Here is a 19,188-nt window from a genome sequence, read left to right as displayed (position 1 = left end):
TAGGATAAGAACACATGAATTCTCAAAATAATTGGGTCACCTGGGGTTACTGGCTTTGTAGACAAAAGCTGTAATTATTTAGCCACATCAAGTTTCAATGTCTCTGCTTCTTAATTGAGCTCAGCTCATTAATCAATTTTAGCTAACAACTGATTAAATATCCATGGTAGGCTATAAAAAAATTGCCTCCTTTTAGGAATCTCTATCTTGCCTCTTCTCCTCTCCATGCCCCCTTATTTCTCATAGAGATCATCCTGTATCTGAAATAACATTGGGGCTTGTGCTAACTAAATATTAACAAAATGAAATATTCAATGGTATTCTTGTTCAATTATTTAAGGCAGGGATAACAATTGTGTTTATCATTAGTCCTTTCTTCAGCTGAACAGATGCTTTTCTCTTTGTGTTTTATTGGCAGGCACAAATTTACACTAACTGGCATGTTTTTATTATGATGCACTGAGATTTCGCCTCAAGACTCCCATGAATATTGTATTACTTCCAGAAAAACAGGCTATCGAAACAGCAACAAGTTGAAAGTCACAGGTCTCAACTGCACACCAAAAGCTCTTCACAGTCACCAGTCAGGCACCACATCTCTTTTGCTCCACTCTGTAAGCATGGTGGGCTCAGTATTGTGTATTAAATGAAGAAAGCATTCCCCTTCTCCTTTTCACAATGGCACTCAGGCACAAATCTGCACCAGGATAGGTTTTTGTAATTCTGATCACTTTGTAAATCAACCTTGAGTTCTTTCAAACATGTCCCAAATGGTAAGTGTGCACTATCCAGAGGTGAACACAGATGTTGCCCCCTTCATGGAGCAAGCAAGAGAAAAAAAATGCATTGAGGAAGAGCTGGGTTTTAGTGGTAGAACATTTGTATTGCATGCCAAGGTCCCAGGTTCAGTCCCTGGCATGTCAAGTTGAGGAGAAGCCTCCCTTCTGAAACTTGGACAGCTGCTACCAATCAGTACTGGCCAGCTTTTTTCAACATGACACTTCCAGATGTCAGGAACTCCCATAATATCTATCAAATACTGACTGGAAGTAATTGGGCTTGTACTCCTACCATCAGATGGGGAAATCCAACATAAACAATTTAAGTTAGATAACCCAGCAGAAGGCAACTTCCTATGATAATTCATTCTCTTGCTAATTCTGCTGCAGGGAAGACTAAATGATGCAATTGAGAAGTTGACTTGTGGTTTGCCACTGCAAAGATGTCAAAAGATTCCTGAAGTAATTCTCTCTGAGCTTCCATATCTCTGCCACTGCTACACACTTTACATTACTCCTAGAATTGCCAGTAAGCAGAGCCATAGTCCCAACACATAAGGAAGGCTTTAACAACAACTGTGCCAGCAATGCAAAATAGTAGTGAAAATTTTTATGATTCTGTTAGTGACCAACTCTAATCCTTACTCAGAATCTTAGATACTCCAGGAGTGCTGAAGTTATAGATATTAGCCAGTTGTGGAAAGTCAGCAAAAGATTGTGATCCAATTGCACACCAACTTTCAATTCCAACAGTTTGCTAACTAGAAAAAAAAAAAACCTTTAAAAAAATCACCTCTGACTATAACCTTCCACAAACTGGAACTGTAACCCTCACCATCGCCATCTCAGCTGGTAGATGTCTGGCTATAAGAAGCTGACCTGCTAGATCCAGCATGGCTGGCTGTGGAATTCTGGGAGTTGAAGTCCATACATCTTAAAGTTGCTAAGGTTGAAAAACACTGTGCTAGATTATGGTTCTAAGAAAAAAAGAAAAATGTGGCTGTTCTTAATCACCCAATTTGAAGAAATCTGAGGTAGCAGATTTTGGATGTCATGAAAAGGCAGCAAACTGTTGTTTATCTTACTATTACTGCTTCCTTACTGCAAGGGATGGAGAGAGGCCCTTGTGGGATTTACTGCCTCATCTGCCAAAATCATTTGGTTGTTTTTAGATATTCGGCACCTTACCAGGGTGGTTGAAGCATCATTTGCCATTCGGACTTGGCAGCAAAATGTCTTAGGTCAGCCACACAGAAGCAAAAAAAAAAAAAGTCCACACGTTTCTTGGAGTTTTGCTATTAGAGTAACAAGTTAAACATGGGACAAATGCCCAAATACCAAATTACTCCAGTGAGAATATGGCATGAATTTTCCACAAATTAAAAAATAGTGTTCAGGCAGGCAGGGTGGTGGTGGGTACATGAAAGACCCAGATGTATCATTACCTTGTATTTATGAATTGGCAATACTGCACAGGAAATTACAAATTAAGTTTTCAGCCAAGGAAAGTTTGATAGTTTGTACTAATCATGCAACTGTAGAACCTATGTAACTCTAGAGTTTCTTACTACCAGGGAAATGAACAGTAATAAATATTGAACAAAGGAAGTTAATCTTGATGCAGTGCTCTTCAATATTTCATAAATATAAAATAAAAAGGCTAGGCCCTTTCTTGCTTGTCCAATTTTTCTTACTATTTCTCATTTATGTGTATTCTTGGAAAATTAGCCATGCTGAAAGTTGCAATCAATCACATTGAGAACTAACAAAAGTTTACTTGGCAAGCTGTAGAAGGTGGAATGATGGGTCTTACCACAATCAGAAGCAGATGCAGTCATGTATTGGAGAGTGAAATATGATTTGATATAATGTTGCTTGCCCATGGGCAGGATTTGTTTCAAGTTTGCTTAAGTTTATTTCCCTGAAAGATGACACGGTATTATATAGAGAGATTATACTGTAATTAATCCGTTTGGTCCCATCTTCTCCATGCTGTTGGACTAGATAAAATCCCTGTAATACACTCAGTCTATAAATTCATCCATCACACACTATCCAGATTCAACCATTAATCTTGTCTTTCACAAGTCTCAACCTGCAAGCACCAGTACTTTTAACCTTTAAAGCCATTCTACCTACAAACCTTTTTCTTTACTCGACTAGAGATTCTATTCACTTTCTCCAATCCTAGTCTCCAGAAGACAAAACTGTCCAGAAATGCAGACCAGATATAAAGACCACAAATTGAAGCTTAGAGATTTTACAGTACTGTATAGGATTCACTTATTATAAACAGTTTTACTCCACCTTTGAGGATGCTCAAGGCAACTCACATTCACATGAATTAAATACCATAGCAAGGCCTAAAGCAAAGTTTCATAGTTTTGTTTGGGTTGAAAGCCACTCTTTGAATGGTATGCCAAGACTTGCAGTTCAGGCACATGATTAGAAGCCAGATAGATAAATGAACAGAGCCATAATGAAATGGTATTCCATTTTAATTTAACATCATTGTTCCCCATGTATTTAGTAGGTTTCCTCTTCTAATTATAATTATAAAAATTATAATTAGGTATAAATTTTTGGAGGGGGACTGTAAGCCATATCCAAAGTTGTTGAGGCTACAGGTGGTCCTATGGTCCCAGATTGTACATTCCTGGGAAAGGACCATGATCTATTGGCAGAACATAGGTCCTGAGTTCAATCCATGATGACTGGATACTAGGTGTTGACAGTAGAACAAAGTATATACTTGCATTCAAGGAACTGCACGAAAATAAAAAACTGACCCTAGTAAAAGGCAACTTCATCAATGATATAGAACATTGGAGTGCACCCTCCTTCATAAAGAATATAACCTATAAGAAATGGAGCCTATTTACTTCATTAATAAGAAATAAGTGCCAGAATAATACATTTATCTATTTCAAATACATAATAATACATTCATCCACGAATAATACATATTCATCCATTTAATCTGGAATTCATTTCTTTTCATTTATTTTTGAAACTTGGACCACAAAGGAAGGATTTGCTGTTGTGGTCATTCCCCCATTCAGCTGTGGTAAAAATACATTATTTAAGTGATGAGTTTTTGGGGGGCAGGCTAGCCACCATAGTAAGCAACTTCTCAGAACCATTAAAAAAAAAAGATTATCCCCATTCTCAACATTTCATTGATGAAATGCTGTTTCTCCAAATTGGATGGGATGTCAAACACAGAAGAGAAGATTTTATTTCAGCCTTAGGCAGCAAATAAACAAAACATATCACATAAACTGTAATATTTTACAAGTTAAATAGTTGCTTACTATTATAAGTTATATTTTCATCACAATTGAAATTTCCCACTTCTTGAATGTTTGAAACCATCATTGTGCATTAAAGCAGTTATTTAGGAAAATGTGAACCTTATCATATTCTTTTAAATAGTCCACATTTTCAATTTATTTTAAAAAATGATATATCAGCTTCTTTGCTGGACAAATAGCTTATCAATTCTTTTTTATCCCAAATGAACTCAAACAGTAAGTTTTACCATAGAAAAAAATATAAATAATTCATAGATGTTCTATCTCAGCTTTTACTTCAAATAATACTATGATCATAATACTGTTTTGAGGACAAAGCCGAGGTAGAAAAGCTATGAATTAATTATATTTTTTCTGAATTATTATAAAACTGAGTTTTCCACAATGTTTTGAGATCTTGCTGTGGTATAATTCAGAATTATTTATGACAACACTTATATATCTACTTTATTTCTTTATCTCATTTCATAACTTCATAAGATAAATTAAATTGAGAAGTCATGCAGCAGTCTTCATCATGGAGATTTAACCCTTAATCTCCTTAATCCTAGTCTCACACTGTAATGACTATATTTTTTTAATCAAAGCATTTTTAAAAAAATACTCCTATATTTAGAAATTATGCAACCTAATCTAGCCTTTCTTTTAACAATTCATCTCATTTCAGGCTTGGAATATACAGATTTCATCCTACTTTGAAATGAGTATCAAAATTAACATCTATGGGGCAGCTTCCCCAACTGGTACCCTCTAGATATGTTGCAATTTTAGCCCAGAATTCATTGCAGGACAGTCAACAACATACTGCATGGAAATTCTGGAAACTGTAGTTCTAACACATTTGGAGAATATCAAGTTAAAGAAGGCTGTTCTAAGGCATCAATCACCCCCCCCACACACAAAAAAAGTTTATTCAACTTTGTCAAATGCCTTTTCAGCAGTTAAGGAATACCATCACTAATTCCTACATCTTTATGTTGTATATAACTTGGAATATTCATAGTTATTCTAAGTATTGTTATTTTTTATTAGAAAACAAAATGATTTTTCTTTGCATATAATTTTGTTGTCAAAACATATGCTGCAAACATAATTTGAAAGCAATATAGCTTGATAGAAGAAACAATATGTAGATTCTCTTTTTGTTTTTATACTACTAGAATTCTGACTTCTTTCCAGCATTTGGGGGTGTTTTCAATATATCAACATTCATTCATTCTGGCAGTTATTGGCTTGGCATGCCTTTTGTAAATGTTGTATAATAAACAGCTGTCTTTCCATCTGGGCCAAGTACTTTACTTATTTATAACTATTACTTATTTATATCTATTTCTTGTTATTGTCCAACCCATTGCACCCCCCCCTTCCTATTTACCATTTTTTAATATTTTGATATTGGAATATAAATGTTACTTAATACCTTTATAGTTCAGATTAAGTGTTGAATATAACTGATTTTTCCTACATTGAGACACTTAGTTTTATTTTCTATACAATACTCTTCTGGGTTTTTTTGTTTTTTGTGCATGTGTGAAACTGCATTAAAAAGCTCTTTTATTTGGTAGATAAGTATCACAGATGGAGTGTCATCTCCACTTGTGCATTCATTTTTCAACTGGATTATTCACCTCTTCCTTTCGTGGTTACTAGCAGCCTTCATGGACATCAGAACCATGTTCTCAGAGCAGTGCTATTATAACCCCAGTAAGAACCAGGCAGATTCAGAGTCTAAAATGCAAGATTCACCTTGTAAGAACAAGTGGTTGTGATATTGCTGTGTTGGGTCTGTGTTTACTTCTTCTAAACCTGCTGTAGTCTCTTTTTAAATGACGAACATCCATTTCCATTGTATACTAGAAGAAAACCTGTATAAAACATTAAGAATTCATGCCTGCAGGTGTTTGCTTTTTTTCCTCCCTTCCCATCTCATTTGCAATTTGTAACCAAGGATCATCCTATTTTTATTAATCTCTGCACCCTTCAACTAAAAAGAGCAAGTGAAATGTTTCATGTAAATGTCTATTGTTGTTGTTTTACTTTTCCCAACATTCCTGTAGTTAGGGAAATACATTTTGTGATTGATTGTTTGATTGATTGATAGACAGGCAGATCACCAATACATAACACAGTACTCCTTCATTGCAATAAACATGGCTATAATCCTATCAATAGGCATGGGAATAAGTTTCATTGTGGGTCTAATTGAACAAAATTAATTTGCAAAACATACTGATTTTAGCACCTCTTCACACAGCTGAAATACATGCTTCAGCTTTTAATAGGAAATGCCCCCCTCAAAACATTCCCACAAGGGTTACCATTGAAAAGCATTAAAATGTAAGAGTGAAATAGGATCTCCATCTAAGGTGAGTATCTAATGTCTTCTTAATTACTTTCTTCATTCTCAGACTTGCATTTCTAACCTTTCCCAAAGACAATAGTAACATCTGAAATGTTCATTATTGCCTCCTTCACCTGCCAGAGCAATGAGGGTCCATCACTTTACATGGCACTCTGCTGATGGTGCCATTCCCCTGTTGTGAAGAAATCCTTTAGCATCAGTCCTTTGCATTACCCCTCCATTACTAGTGCAACAGTTGGAGAATAAATACCTGCATACTAATTTGTACCATTTCAAGGACAGCATCACCAAGGCCTCTGCCTCTAATTGAGTCTTATTTTCTGAGAGCCAAAACAAAGATCCTCTTTCAGTCTTTGCAGCACCTAATAGCACCATACAGCATGACTCATAGGGATCATCTATAGCCTATGAAAAGCACCTTTCCACTGTTCCATTTTCATACTAGGGCATAGCATAGCACCCCTGCATCTGAGTGCTGCTTTGTGCTACACACTCAAGTACCCCAGGTGAAATAACCTTTTCTTCTTTTCCTTCCCACTCCTCCAAATAACATGTTACATTATGAAAGCTAAATTCCATGGATAAAAAACCAATCTGCTGTCTCCCTCCCCTTTCAAATAGTCAGTGATGCTAGGCTGGAATGGAAACAACATAAATAGCTTAGGCTTGATACACAATAGTAATTCAAATGCTTTTTTTTGATAGGGAATTGTTCAAGATGCCAGCTGTGCTATTTCCACAACCAGTGGATGCATCACCTAAAATTTGCAGTATGAGATCCCTTTGGATTTATTTCAAAGCAGTTGCAATGCTCAGATCTCTTACCTAATTTGGGGATCTGGTATAACTATATGTATCTGGAGGTGAAAATATAAAGGCCCCTTTTGGGAGCTTTCTGCAAGAACTGGAAGAATCAAGCTTTTCCTTAACTAATGCAGAGATTAATGCTGAGAAATGTGTGAAATTAAAGCATCCTATTGAGATTTAAGAGAAGCAGGAGTGTAATAATTTTAGAAGGTGCTTGACTTCTGGTGAAGCAGTTTCCTATATATAGATTCCATTTGACTCCTCCTCAGCCAATGTCACTCAAGGGACATTTGCACATTGATCATAAATGGCTGCAGGAGAAAGATTTTGTGCACACAATTGTACATGTGTTGGTTTCCCTGTGAGCCATGTCTCCATATTATCAACGAAGTATATAATATCCTTTCCTGGTGCAGGGATGAAATGGGCCTTCTATTTTAATCCAAAGAGGAGGAGGAGGAGGAACTGTGCCCCAGGTAACAAACGTTTAAGAAAATCTGCACTAATGCTTAGAGGCTGATAGAATTCTCCTACATTCCAAAGTGTCTTTAACTTTACAAAAGCATCATTTGTGACTGTAATTCTAAGAGATGACAATGGCAGCCAAGCAAATCAGAGGACTTCACTCATGCTCAGCTGCTCCACTATTTCTTCAGGCTATAACAAAATAACTCAGATGCTATTTAAGATTCCTCCACCTGTCCTCCCCATTACTATTTCCAAAGTTGCCTAGCAAAAAGATGAGGAGGCTCCTTTAAAACTGCAGACTCTTAAAGCTGAAGCCCTCCATGATGGTGAAGGACCCAACCTTTGAGTCATTTGTATGGCCTGATTTTAATTGTTCTGTGTGAGCATGTTAGAAGTAAAATGAGAGATGGTGGGCAACTGATTGGAGGTTTTTAAGAGAAAGTGGGGATGTTCTTGGAAGTTATATTAACATACTTGATGGCAATGGTTTGAGAAGGATGCAATGAACATGTCTTCCAGAATTACAATTCAGTGAGAAGAGATGGCAACTAGTAGCCTCTGGATCGAATTTAGCTTTCTCAGTGTTGCTGTTTACCCTGTCCATTGCAAAGTCAAAAAAGCCCAGGGAAGGGACACAAAATATATGGATATTTGTATGTGGGGAGAAAGGGCCATCTCTCATCTGGCTCATTCACTAGGATTGGGGCAGGCACATTTTCAGTCTCAAGGGTTGAATTAATTGCCTAAGCAGGATTTGATCTGCGCAATTGTCCATTGCACAAACAGCCAACATCCCCATCAGGTTGCTGTGTCGAGGGAGGGAGGAAGTCTAATAAATATGTTAATTAAAATGTAGTAATCCAAACCAAGGTAATTTAAATCATTGATTTACAACATGATTTAAATACCACAGGAATTATTAATTGAAATAAAGATTTATATTGTACATATCTATAAAAATATGTCAACTGCTATAATAATGCACATGTATTTTTTGCAATGAAATAGTCTTCTATCTTAGTCAGGAACATAATACAATTAAAGTTAATGCGACTCTTAAAGCAGCTGCAACTTTTATAAGCTGATGCCGAAGTCTAGGGGAGAAAGGGTTGTTTCAGTGAATGATGGAGAGATCCTGTGCTCACACAACATTTCAAGAACTTCTTCCAAATCAGTTTTGAAATGCATACAGGCCTATATAACACAAAACCTTTGATCATGTACTAAATGTGCCTGTTTTGGTACTTTTTCCTTAGAACTGGGTGGGCAAAGCTGCAGTAGCCCAAATCAAATTTCAGTATGAAAGAATCCTGAACAAGATCAGTTGCATGTAAAGAGTTGCCGCAATTCCACATGTACATATTTGCAGAATTAAGCTCCATTAAACACAGTGGGACCAGTTTGCCAGTAAAAATGCATACCATTAGGCTTTAAGCACCAAAAAATGCTCAGGAAAGGAACAAGCTGGTAATTCCTGGGCAGAAGCATGTTTCTCCATCAGATGAAGAATAGAAATCCAGTTTGTATGTTAGATCACGTAGACATGGGGCACCAGATAGAAAAGTAAGATTGTATGAATGATTCTGTTAAAACATAGGATACTGTTGCCTGGAATCTAGTTTCCTTTCCACATAGGTTTGTTGTTTCATATACCTTTACCTTTGTTGTGTCATATTTCTTTACCTTTGAAAATCAGATTTAAGAATCCCAACTCCTTCTTTTACATACAGAGAAGCCTTTAACTTTCCTTGTCTCACAAAGAGTCATTTTTCAACATGCTACAGATAACTTGTTCATATTTAAATGTATATATGTTTTAAAGGCATGATAAAACAAAAGTGTGTGCATATATGAGAGTAAAAAGTATGTCACTTAAATCTCCTGTTAACCACAGGGTATACTAGCAATTCTTCAAAGGCTTCGCCCAAACCATTTTTCTTAAATGAAGAATAAAATGTATTCTTAGTCATATGGAACACAGGTTTATGCATGTTTTTTCACAATTAAAATCCACTGTTTTAGTGAAGCTTAGTCCTAAGCATTATATTTAAAATTACAGCTTAAGCACACCTTTTTTAAACATATGGCTATGACTAGTAACTCAAGACTAAACATACTCATGTACATACAGGAAATTTCACAGAAAACATAATTAAGCCTTTACATACCTGCTAAAATTTCAAGCACATTCTGAAGTTGTCCTTCAGAAAAAAATTATGGACAGTGTTCCTTTGCACACACCAAAAAAAGTATTTTCAAAGGGATGGCTTACTCACATCTGTAAGCACTAATTGACAAAACGATGTCACCAAAATCACTAGAGCTATTTGTTCCATAAAGGGTTCATTTACCTGAATTAGATTGGCATAATTGAGATATGCTAATTAATAAATGCATTTCAGAAGGAAAAATGAGAAATTAAGGAGAACCAAAACAAAATACAAAAAGAAAATGAAGTTATATTGTTAGAAGGAATGATAGACAGGCTTTAGACATGATTAGGTACAGATCAGTGTCCTTTTGTGTAGGGCCCTCCCAAACTTTACTGAGAAGAATATTTGTTTGTAAATATTTATAAAACCTCTATTGTTGGAAATATACATTCCACTATTTCTGAAGCCTGTAAAAGCAATCACCACAACTGGAGTTTGCCAGGCCAAATTATTGGCCCAATTTCATAATTCAAAATCTGACCTCTGTTTTACTTTTTGTATGAAATTGGGTCACCTTGCTTCTACATGAAAGACTAACAACAACATCTCACCTGCAAATTTCCTGAAATCCTTCAACAATCTCTGTTCCATTCTTCCACAGGTTTTCTGATTATAGATACATCTGAAGGCTATTTTTACTCCAGACTTCTACCCACTGGCAACTGTACTAGATTGCAAGTGTAAGAATCTGCATACAGCGTTTAAAAGATGCAAAATACCTGATACTAAACACAATTGGTGCTTGGTTTAATCTATCAAATGGTCTAAGCATAGAATCATAAAGTTGGAAGAGCCCAAATAAGCCAGAGTTCAACATCCTGATAGGTGTCTCCATGCCACAAAGGAAAGCATCAGCTGTACATATATATTATTTTACCAATAAACTAAGTCTTCTCAAAGCAGACAGGGAAGAAATATGAGGCAAGATGAACTTACCAGTCAATCCTTCACATTGGTTACTTCCTACAAATGCCCCCTCTTCACAGGGCTTCACAGGCAAAATAGCTACTCAAGGATCCACAAGCCAGGAATTCTCAATTTTAGAGAAATTTACCATTTTTCAGCATCCCAAAGAGGCCCAAATATACAGTACAAGAACTCAGAGCACATCAGTTCAATTGCAAGTCCTGCAAATTTTTAAATCACAGCCAATGTATCCTGGTCAGCTTATTCAATATTTAGCCCAATATGCCCCTGAATTCCCTAAGATCACATGGAACTTCAGCACCCCTTCAGCCTGCAGAAGCACATTCACCAAACAGTGGCTGAGTTGACATACTATGCTGAGAAAAGGGTGCTTAACTTTGCTTTATTAAATAAACTACAATCGTTGCCTTCATCTTTTGCATTGTCATAAATCATGGTTTCTAAACCATAAAGGGAGACTTAGTGCAATAAGCTAAGCCAAATCCAAATGAAGCATAGCAGCATAGGGTACCAGGGCACCTTTCTAGACAACCAACTCATATGTTGCTTAAGCTTTTCTAGTGCAACCTTAAATCCACTTCACTTCTGTGTGCCTTTTTACTGCTAACCTAATGTACTCTTAACCCAACATGATACAGTGGAACATTGGAATGCTTATTCAGCACATCTATACAATCAGTGGTTTTGTTTTTTGTTTTTTGTTTTGCTACCTCCAAACTAGCCAACTGGCAGGCCCAGCCCAAGTACAACAAAGAATCAGTTCATTCAAACGTCAGTTCTTTATTTGCTCACACCATACAGACAGTATCTTGCCAGACTAAAGCTACTCTAACTGACCTAAGGGGCAATAACCTGGGAGGCTCTAAGGCAGGGGTATCCTGAACCTCTTTGTTTCACCCCCATTGCCTCCCAGACTGTGCCTCCTCTTATTTCCTCCACCTCCTTGGAATGTGCTCCCTCCTTCCTGAGGCGGCACCACCGAAATCCACCACATCAACTGAGACATGTCTTTTGCGCTCAAGTTCAGATTCCACCCTCTTGCATCTGAGCACGCATGCACCCTTATGCACACACAATTCCCTTCATCCCCTCAAGGAAATGAAAAGAACCAATCAAGTTCCTTGCACCACCCCATCCATCCCAATCCATATATGTATCTAGTGTACATACAAGTTCTTGGGAAATTAGCTAATGATTAACAAAGGCCATTTGGCTGGCTATATTCATCAGAGGGCAGAAACAATAAAGCGAAGACTCAAAAAAGCATGGCAAAGCAAAGCTGGGGACCATATTCTGTAAACGGATAGTCTCATCCTCCTAATCTAGTAAATCAACAAAAATCCCTTCACCTTTTTCACTCAGCTGCCAGGAGTGAAGCAAAAACACTAAGCTTTTGCTAAGGTGAGAAGATAGCATTCTGAAGGGAGCCACGTGGAAGAAACAATTGAGAAGCTGGATGGGAAAAGGACTCACAAAGGCAGCCAGGCATTTTTGCTTTGCCCCGTGGCAGCTGAGTGAAAAAGGCAAAGGGTAGGTGCAGGGAACTGGGACAGGAGGCAGCTGGGTGAAGGAATGCAGGTGGTGGAGCTTGCTATTGGCGGCCTTGTGCCCGTGCAGATGGGACAGGATGCCTCACGCCACACAGGTGGGCTTCCCACCCCCAAGGCTTCCAAAAGGGCAGAGATTGGGGGAAGATAGGTGGGTGGGGGTAGCTGAAGCACCCCTGCAGTTGTAAATGCAGGCAGGCTGCCAAGCGCCCGATTTTTGATCACATGACTGCAGGGGTGCTGCAACAGCTGTAATTTCGGGCACATTTTCATAAGGCCATTTTTTCAGTGCCATGGTAATTTAAAACAGTCGCTGAACGAATGGTTGTTAAGTGAAGACTACCTGTAGAAATAAAATAGTCAAATAAAATCCTATCAATATACTGTGAAAGAGATATATAGAACAGGAAAAAAATCAGAAATAACATTTCAAGTAAGAACCATAAATTTTTCAGGTTCCAGAAATATTCCTGTAGATTACTTGGCAAAGTCTGGAAGATGAGTCCAAAGATCACATAGACATCCATCTGTCAGAGTTTATATTATGCAATCTTTATTGGCTTCCGGTCTGTTTTAAGCAGAATTCAAACTGCCCACTCTTTCTCACCTTCAAGGAAGTGAAAACCCTGCTGTGAGTCCTATTGCTAATATAACTGGCAGGCATACAAGACAGATACCTAGCCGAGGGAAATCTGTAACAGGACAGTTAAAAGGTCATCATTCTGTTGGCATTCAAGTGCCAGGTTATGAACATATGGGTTCATTACTGTTTGATTTGTAGTTCATCTGAAAGCTGTCTTGCTATTCCATATTATCATCATCATCATCATCATCATCATTTAAATTTATTGGCTGCCAAACTCCAGTGGATTCTTATGTATCTGAGGCCAATTTTAAACTATTTTAATGGTGCAGTATTGTTTTTTACAAATCAGCAAGTCACGGGAGGCTATTTTTTAGAATGGAAAAAAGGACACCAAAAACAAACAAATACGGTAGGGTTTGATTCATCATCCTGTTGAGATTCTGAGTCAATGTGTACTCTTTTCTGCCATTATCTTTTCCTTTACACACAACTTCAGAAGAATATTTTCTACATTTCCTTTGAAAATTGAAGTGCCCTGTTGAAAGATTTCATCCTCAGGTCATCATAAACTGCCATGAAAAATGAGGTAGGGAGCTGATCTCTTTTAGCGCTAGGAAATGGAACAGCCTTCCTGAATCTGGAACCCCCAGATTGTTATGACTGTCAACTCCCATAATTTCCTGCCAGTTGGGCTGGAGTCATCAGTGATAGGGCTCATGAGAACAAGCATCTATCAGTTGGGCCATTTATAGTTTCTAAACTGTTCAAAGCCCCAAAGCTACAAGGCATTTTCATTACATATTTAGAAAAATGATTTCCTAAATCTGCATTTTGAAATTCTGTAAGAATTATCAAAACTTTTAAGTCCATGCACACACACCCACACACCACACACCCTTTCACCTCATCCCACATGGAAAGAAAGTAGCCCTAGCTAAGAATTTTCCCTTAAATGTATTGGTCAGCATGCATTAAATCTCGGACTTACTGAGACATCTGTTTGGTTTGAACATTTCCTATGTAATGTTATGCTTTCTCCTCCAATGTCTGCTACAGATGCTGAGAGATACTCTTCTGCCACAAGCTCAGTCATGCCAACATAATATTCTAACAGCACGCACTCATTCCTTGCTCTCCCTCTCTCACTCCTTACAATGGCACTCCAGTCTATCCTATAATCCTGAAGCCACCCTGGGTCACAAACAAAGGGGCAGGTATTGTAAAACTATGCAGCACAACCAATCCTCACCACTCCCAGTTTATCCCCTCCCCCCCACTCCCCCTTTACCAAGATTTAAAACATTTTTCACTATGGTTACTAGGAATGAGCTAAGTAAGCAAAGCTATCTGCCCTGGGCTTAATTCTACACCCTGAGATTTCTAAAAGGGTGAGGTAGAAGGGAGGGGGATAAGGAGAAAATGAGCCGCAACCACTCATAATTTGTGATCGGAGTACCGGCTAATTCATAGGTCTGCTTTCCATACCATAAGAGTACCAGAAGGTGATCAGGTTATAGCCTTCAGAGAGCAAGTGAAAAGCCATCTTACTACCTTAACTTACTGGAGATGTTTGCATTTGAAAAAAATCAGCTTTCAGGAAACTTTCTCAACATCGTTTATAAAAACCTAAGTGTGCCACATATTAACTAATATGTGCATTTCAGAACATAGTCAGAAAGGGTACAAGCCTGTTTTTAAAAGGAACTTTTAAACGTAAAAAATACTTGGTGCAGAAGGGGAATAACAATGTTATAAAAACTGTGCTACCTAAAAGTATAAACACGGAAGGGACATTTCAGTCATTAAGTCCCCTCTGTTTTTCATCGTAGGAATCCAGATGGTGGATGGTGGTAGATGGCAGTTCAGCCTTTTCTTGAATATATTCAGTGAAGGATACATATCAATCTTTCTGCCTTTCTGGGTAATTGGTTCCACTACTGAATTGCTCCTACAATTAACAAGTTTTTTTTTCACTAACATTTAGTCAAATCTGCCTACTTATAACTTAAATCCATCAGTCTACCTCCTCCCATCCGGTACTACTGTAAACATGGCTTGGCCACATTCTGTATGACATCCTTTCAGGTGTTTGAAGAATGCTATCATATCCACCATCCCTGCCCTTGTCTCAGTGCTAAACATTTCAATTTCCTTCAATCTCTCTTTGTAGATTTTAGTTTATAGTCCCTGATCATCACTGACAACCTTCTCTGAACATGTTCCAGTTTGCCTGAACACTGTGAAGTATGGTGCCCAGAACTGGATTCAGTTACCAAGGTGGGGGACTAGCACAGGATAAACAGAACAATTGCTTCTTGTGAATTGTGAGAGACTTCAATAGAAATTATACCTCTGTTGATGCAGATATACATGTATATTGCAGCAACATCACACTGCTCATTCACATATGATTTGCAAGGCACTTTTACAACTACTGCTGCCAAACCAAGTATCACCATTCTACACCTTTGTTTTGATTTCTGTTTCTGAAGTATATAACTTTGCATTTCCTTCCATTAAATTTCAACCATTCATTTTCAGTCCATTTCTCTAACCTACCTATCAGCAGCATCCATAGGAACTCATTGCCTTTAGCAGAATGAAGATGAGAACACATTGCAAGCTTTGCCCCTTGAGCCATGCATGCAATGTGATGCATGCAAAAAAGAGGTGGGGCTTGCTTCACAATGCTGCCACGCTGCTGATGCCAGTCTGACCCCTTTGCCCACCCCTGCAGATGCTGCTACTATCAAGATGGTTTTGAATTTTACTTCTGCCCTTTAGAGTATCAGCTATTCTGACCAATGTTGTCTGCAAATTTGATGTGCAGTCCCTCCACCTTATCTTTGAAGTGATGTTTTGAAATGTTGAAAGGCAGAAGATCCAGGGCTGAGCCGTGTGCAACCTCACTGGATGTCACTCTGCCACTTGAAGACAAACCACTTTTGAGCACCCTGGGTACAGTCTGCAAGCCAATCACATATCCATTTAATGCCACCCCAATCCCATGAATCCTTTATGCATTCCCTGAACTGACACAATCTCATTTTTATTATTTCTTTTCATTTTCCAAGTGTGCAAAAGTGTACTGCCTCCACTTGAACACGTCTAAGAACAAATCCAGAGATATTAACGACTTCAGCTCTTCCAAGCTATCATGAAGATGCCTGACTATCTTCTAGGAACCCCTTCCTCTCTCAGGTCCACCAAATTTCATTCTTTTAATGAAACGAGTAATACAGCTGCCCAGTTGTCCTGGCCAGTTCAAAAGAGTTTACTCCCTGGCCTCAGTGCAGAATATGCCTGTTGCAAAAAGCCCAGGATCCAATTTCTTTGTTTTCTTTTCTGATAAGCCAGAATAAAACAGCCAAGATTCCACCGAAAGAGTCTTTCTTATAAGCGTCGCTGCCCCTCCTCCTCCTCCTCCTGCTGCCGCCGCCGTCTAATTGCCTGCAATAAAGCCTCCCTCAACGTCGAGAGGGCTCGCCTTCTGCTTTAGCGGCCAGCCAGGCTCCTCCCTTGCATCTAAGCAATTTTTTAAATAAAGAGCTCCCGCAAAGACAACCAGCTGGGAGAAGATCAGCGTGCAAAAAGAAAATCGCCTTCTGAGAAGGAGGGGAAGAGAGAGAATAGCGGGAAAGGATCGCCAAACGCTTCCTTCCAGTTAATCGCATCCGTCATTTCCACCGTGGATAAAGGCGGGGGGCGGGGGCGCGCTGCAAGGTGGATCCCCGCAGCCCTAAACAAAAAGGAAAGGGATTTTGACGGTCTTCGTGCGATTCATAGAAGGAGGTCCTCCTGGGAAGAATTATCAGCGGTCCCGGGGTTTAGGAAGGCAGGGATCGGGTCTCTAAGCTTCCAAAGTTTTCCTACCCTGTTGCATCAATCAGGGGGCAGCCAGCTAAGCGGTTTTCGCGGTTCTGTTTAATTGCACCCGGGGAACAGCTTCTGAATGGTCGCGTTTATCATTCATCATCAAAGCCACACCAACAGCGCCTCCTTCTCCGCGCCCCCCCCCCTTCTCTTGGATCCAGCCTTGAGTCTTTATTGCGATTCTGCCCATTACAACAGGGGCGCCTACCAATGCGACGGCCACCGCAGTTCACAGCGGAGGAGTCATCCCCACACCCAACCCTCCTTCATGTGAGACAGTAAAATCGCGGTACACCCATTTGGTGAAAGTTTATTTGGCCGGCCGCCTTCGATTTGTTTTGTTTTTTCCTTTTTCTTTTGGAACGAGGAGACTCCCAGCAACCCTCTAGACAGCAAAAACGAATCGCCAGGCAGCACTTAAGTTTTAATTCCTTCCCGGGGACAGCTGCAGCAGGTTCTGCCGCCCGTTCCCCAGCCCAGCCCCGAGGACAGCAGCAGAGGTGGCAGGAGAAGGGCCGGCATTCTGTTCCCAAGAAGGCGTTTGTCCGACTTAGCGCTCCAACTAAGGTGCAGTCCAGTGAACGAGAGCGAGAGCTCTGCTTAGAGAGGGCGCGAAAGAATGACTCGATCAGTAACGAAACCGGACTTCACCTCGCCACCACGAGAGCTGGGGCACGCTATAAACCACTTGGGTGGAAATGGCCTGAAGGCTACACATCTGGATTCTTTCCATGCTAAGCGCCATCCCAGGACCGCCGCCCCGGTTCGCTCCTTCCCCCCATTCAACCGATCGCGACAAAAAAAAAACAACACGGCCAAATCTGCGAGCGCCCGGTTCGTGGCCAAGGCGTTCAGATGAGGCGTTTTCTTTTTGAAACGCGAAGGGGGAGAACTAGAATCGGGTCCCGGTTACACCTCCCACCACGCCAGCCCATTCCCAACCCTCATCCATTGTAGCCCGACAGAGCTGTAGGCGGAGGAGGAAGGGCGGTGTGCGCACTAAGTTGGGAGCCGGTCGTCGCCCCTCGCTTGCTCTCCGCCGAACCTGCCCGCCTCCGCCGCGCCTTCCCCCGAGCAAAGGCACCTTTCCCGAAGCCCGGAGCTCCGCGAGCAGCCGAGTTTGCCCGGCTACTGCCCCCGCCGCACCGCGCACACCGCTCCGAGGCTCCCCTCCCCGGGAAAAGCCCCCTTCTCGGTGAGCCAAGCCCGTTCGGCAAGCTTCGGGAGAGGGGTCGGAGGGCCGCCACTCTGCAAACGCCACCGGAGCCCGCTTACAAGCGCCGGCAGCAGCTCTGAACTCCACCGCGGGAAGGTGTCGGGACTGGAAACCACTTCCCAGCCTTCCAGGTCTAGGGACAGGCGAGCCGCATTGCAGCCGGACTGGAAGGGAAACCTACCGGGGGACACGTCCCGCTAGAGTCTGGGCTCGCCCCCCGCGCCCTTTCTCCGAGCGGAGGTGGGAAAGCAGCAGGCAGAGCAACGGAACGGAGCAGGGCTTTCCCTCCCCCGCAAGCATCACAGCAAACGGAACAATCCGGCGAATAACGTCGTTTTTAAAAAAAGTTTTCTTTCCATCCGCCCACTCGCTCCCCTTTCGCTGATCGTATTTTGTTACCTTCCACAGCTGCAATTGCAGATGCCAGGCAGAAAAGCACAACAAAATCCAGTGCCATGGGAGCCCCAAACATGATGCAGGAGAAACAGGGACAGATTTAAAAAGAAAAAAGGAAATAGTTCCTTGTTGAACCAATTTAGTTCCTTTCTCGTCGCTTTCTCTGTCTCTCTCTCTCTCTCTATATATATATATTTCAATATATATCCTGTACAACTCCACTCCGGAATACCCAGTCCACCGCGTGGGCCGTGTGTGCGTGCGTGCATGCGTGTGTGTTTGTGTGCAAGCGTGTGTAGGTATGTGCGAGTGTCTGTATGCGTGCGTGTGTGTGTGTGTGAGGTGTGATGTGTGTGTGGGTGAGAAAGAGAGAGAGTCTATATTCTAGTGTCACATTGCAAGCAGTAGTAAAGAGTACAGTGAGAACAAAATCAGCCGCTGAGGCTGAAGGGAGGGGGAGAGAGAAGGGTTCCCCTCCCCACCACCCGCGCGCGCGCACGCACGCACCCCATCAATACTTTTCCCACCCCTAACGGCTCCCGTCCAATCAAGGAATCAAGCCCACAAAAATCCCCCGGCCAATCAGCAACGAACACTTCCTTACTTCAGTATTGTTAGTTTTAGAAAAACTTTTGCAGGAAGCCGTGGGGAAAGACCTACGCGATGGAGAAAAAGCCTAGAAGGAAGGAGAACAGCGCCC

The 19,188-nt window shown here is 40.6% G+C and overlaps 1 protein-coding gene across 2 annotated transcripts in view; it reads right to left on the bottom strand.

Moving 5' to 3' along the window:
* EPHB1 (EPH receptor B1) overlaps positions 1-18,932 on the bottom strand; it is a 411,545-nt gene extending 392,613 nt beyond the window's left edge. For both annotated transcript variants that reach the window (XM_063306816.1, XM_063306817.1), the window contains exon 1: positions 18,492-18,932. In XM_063306816.1, coding sequence (XP_063162886.1) covers positions 18,492-18,564 — 73 coding nt within the window. In that variant the 5' untranslated portion in view covers positions 18,565-18,932. The remainder of the gene's footprint in view (positions 1-18,491) is intronic.
* Between the last annotated feature and the right edge of the window lie 256 nt (positions 18,933-19,188).

This window comes from Candoia aspera, chromosome 6 (genome assembly GCF_035149785.1).
Source record: "Candoia aspera isolate rCanAsp1 chromosome 6, rCanAsp1.hap2, whole genome shotgun sequence".
NCBI classification, from domain to species: domain Eukaryota; kingdom Metazoa; phylum Chordata; class Lepidosauria; order Squamata; family Boidae; genus Candoia; species Candoia aspera.
The sequence above is the reverse complement of the archived record's forward strand: the minus strand, read 5'-3'. Positions and strand labels throughout refer to the sequence as shown.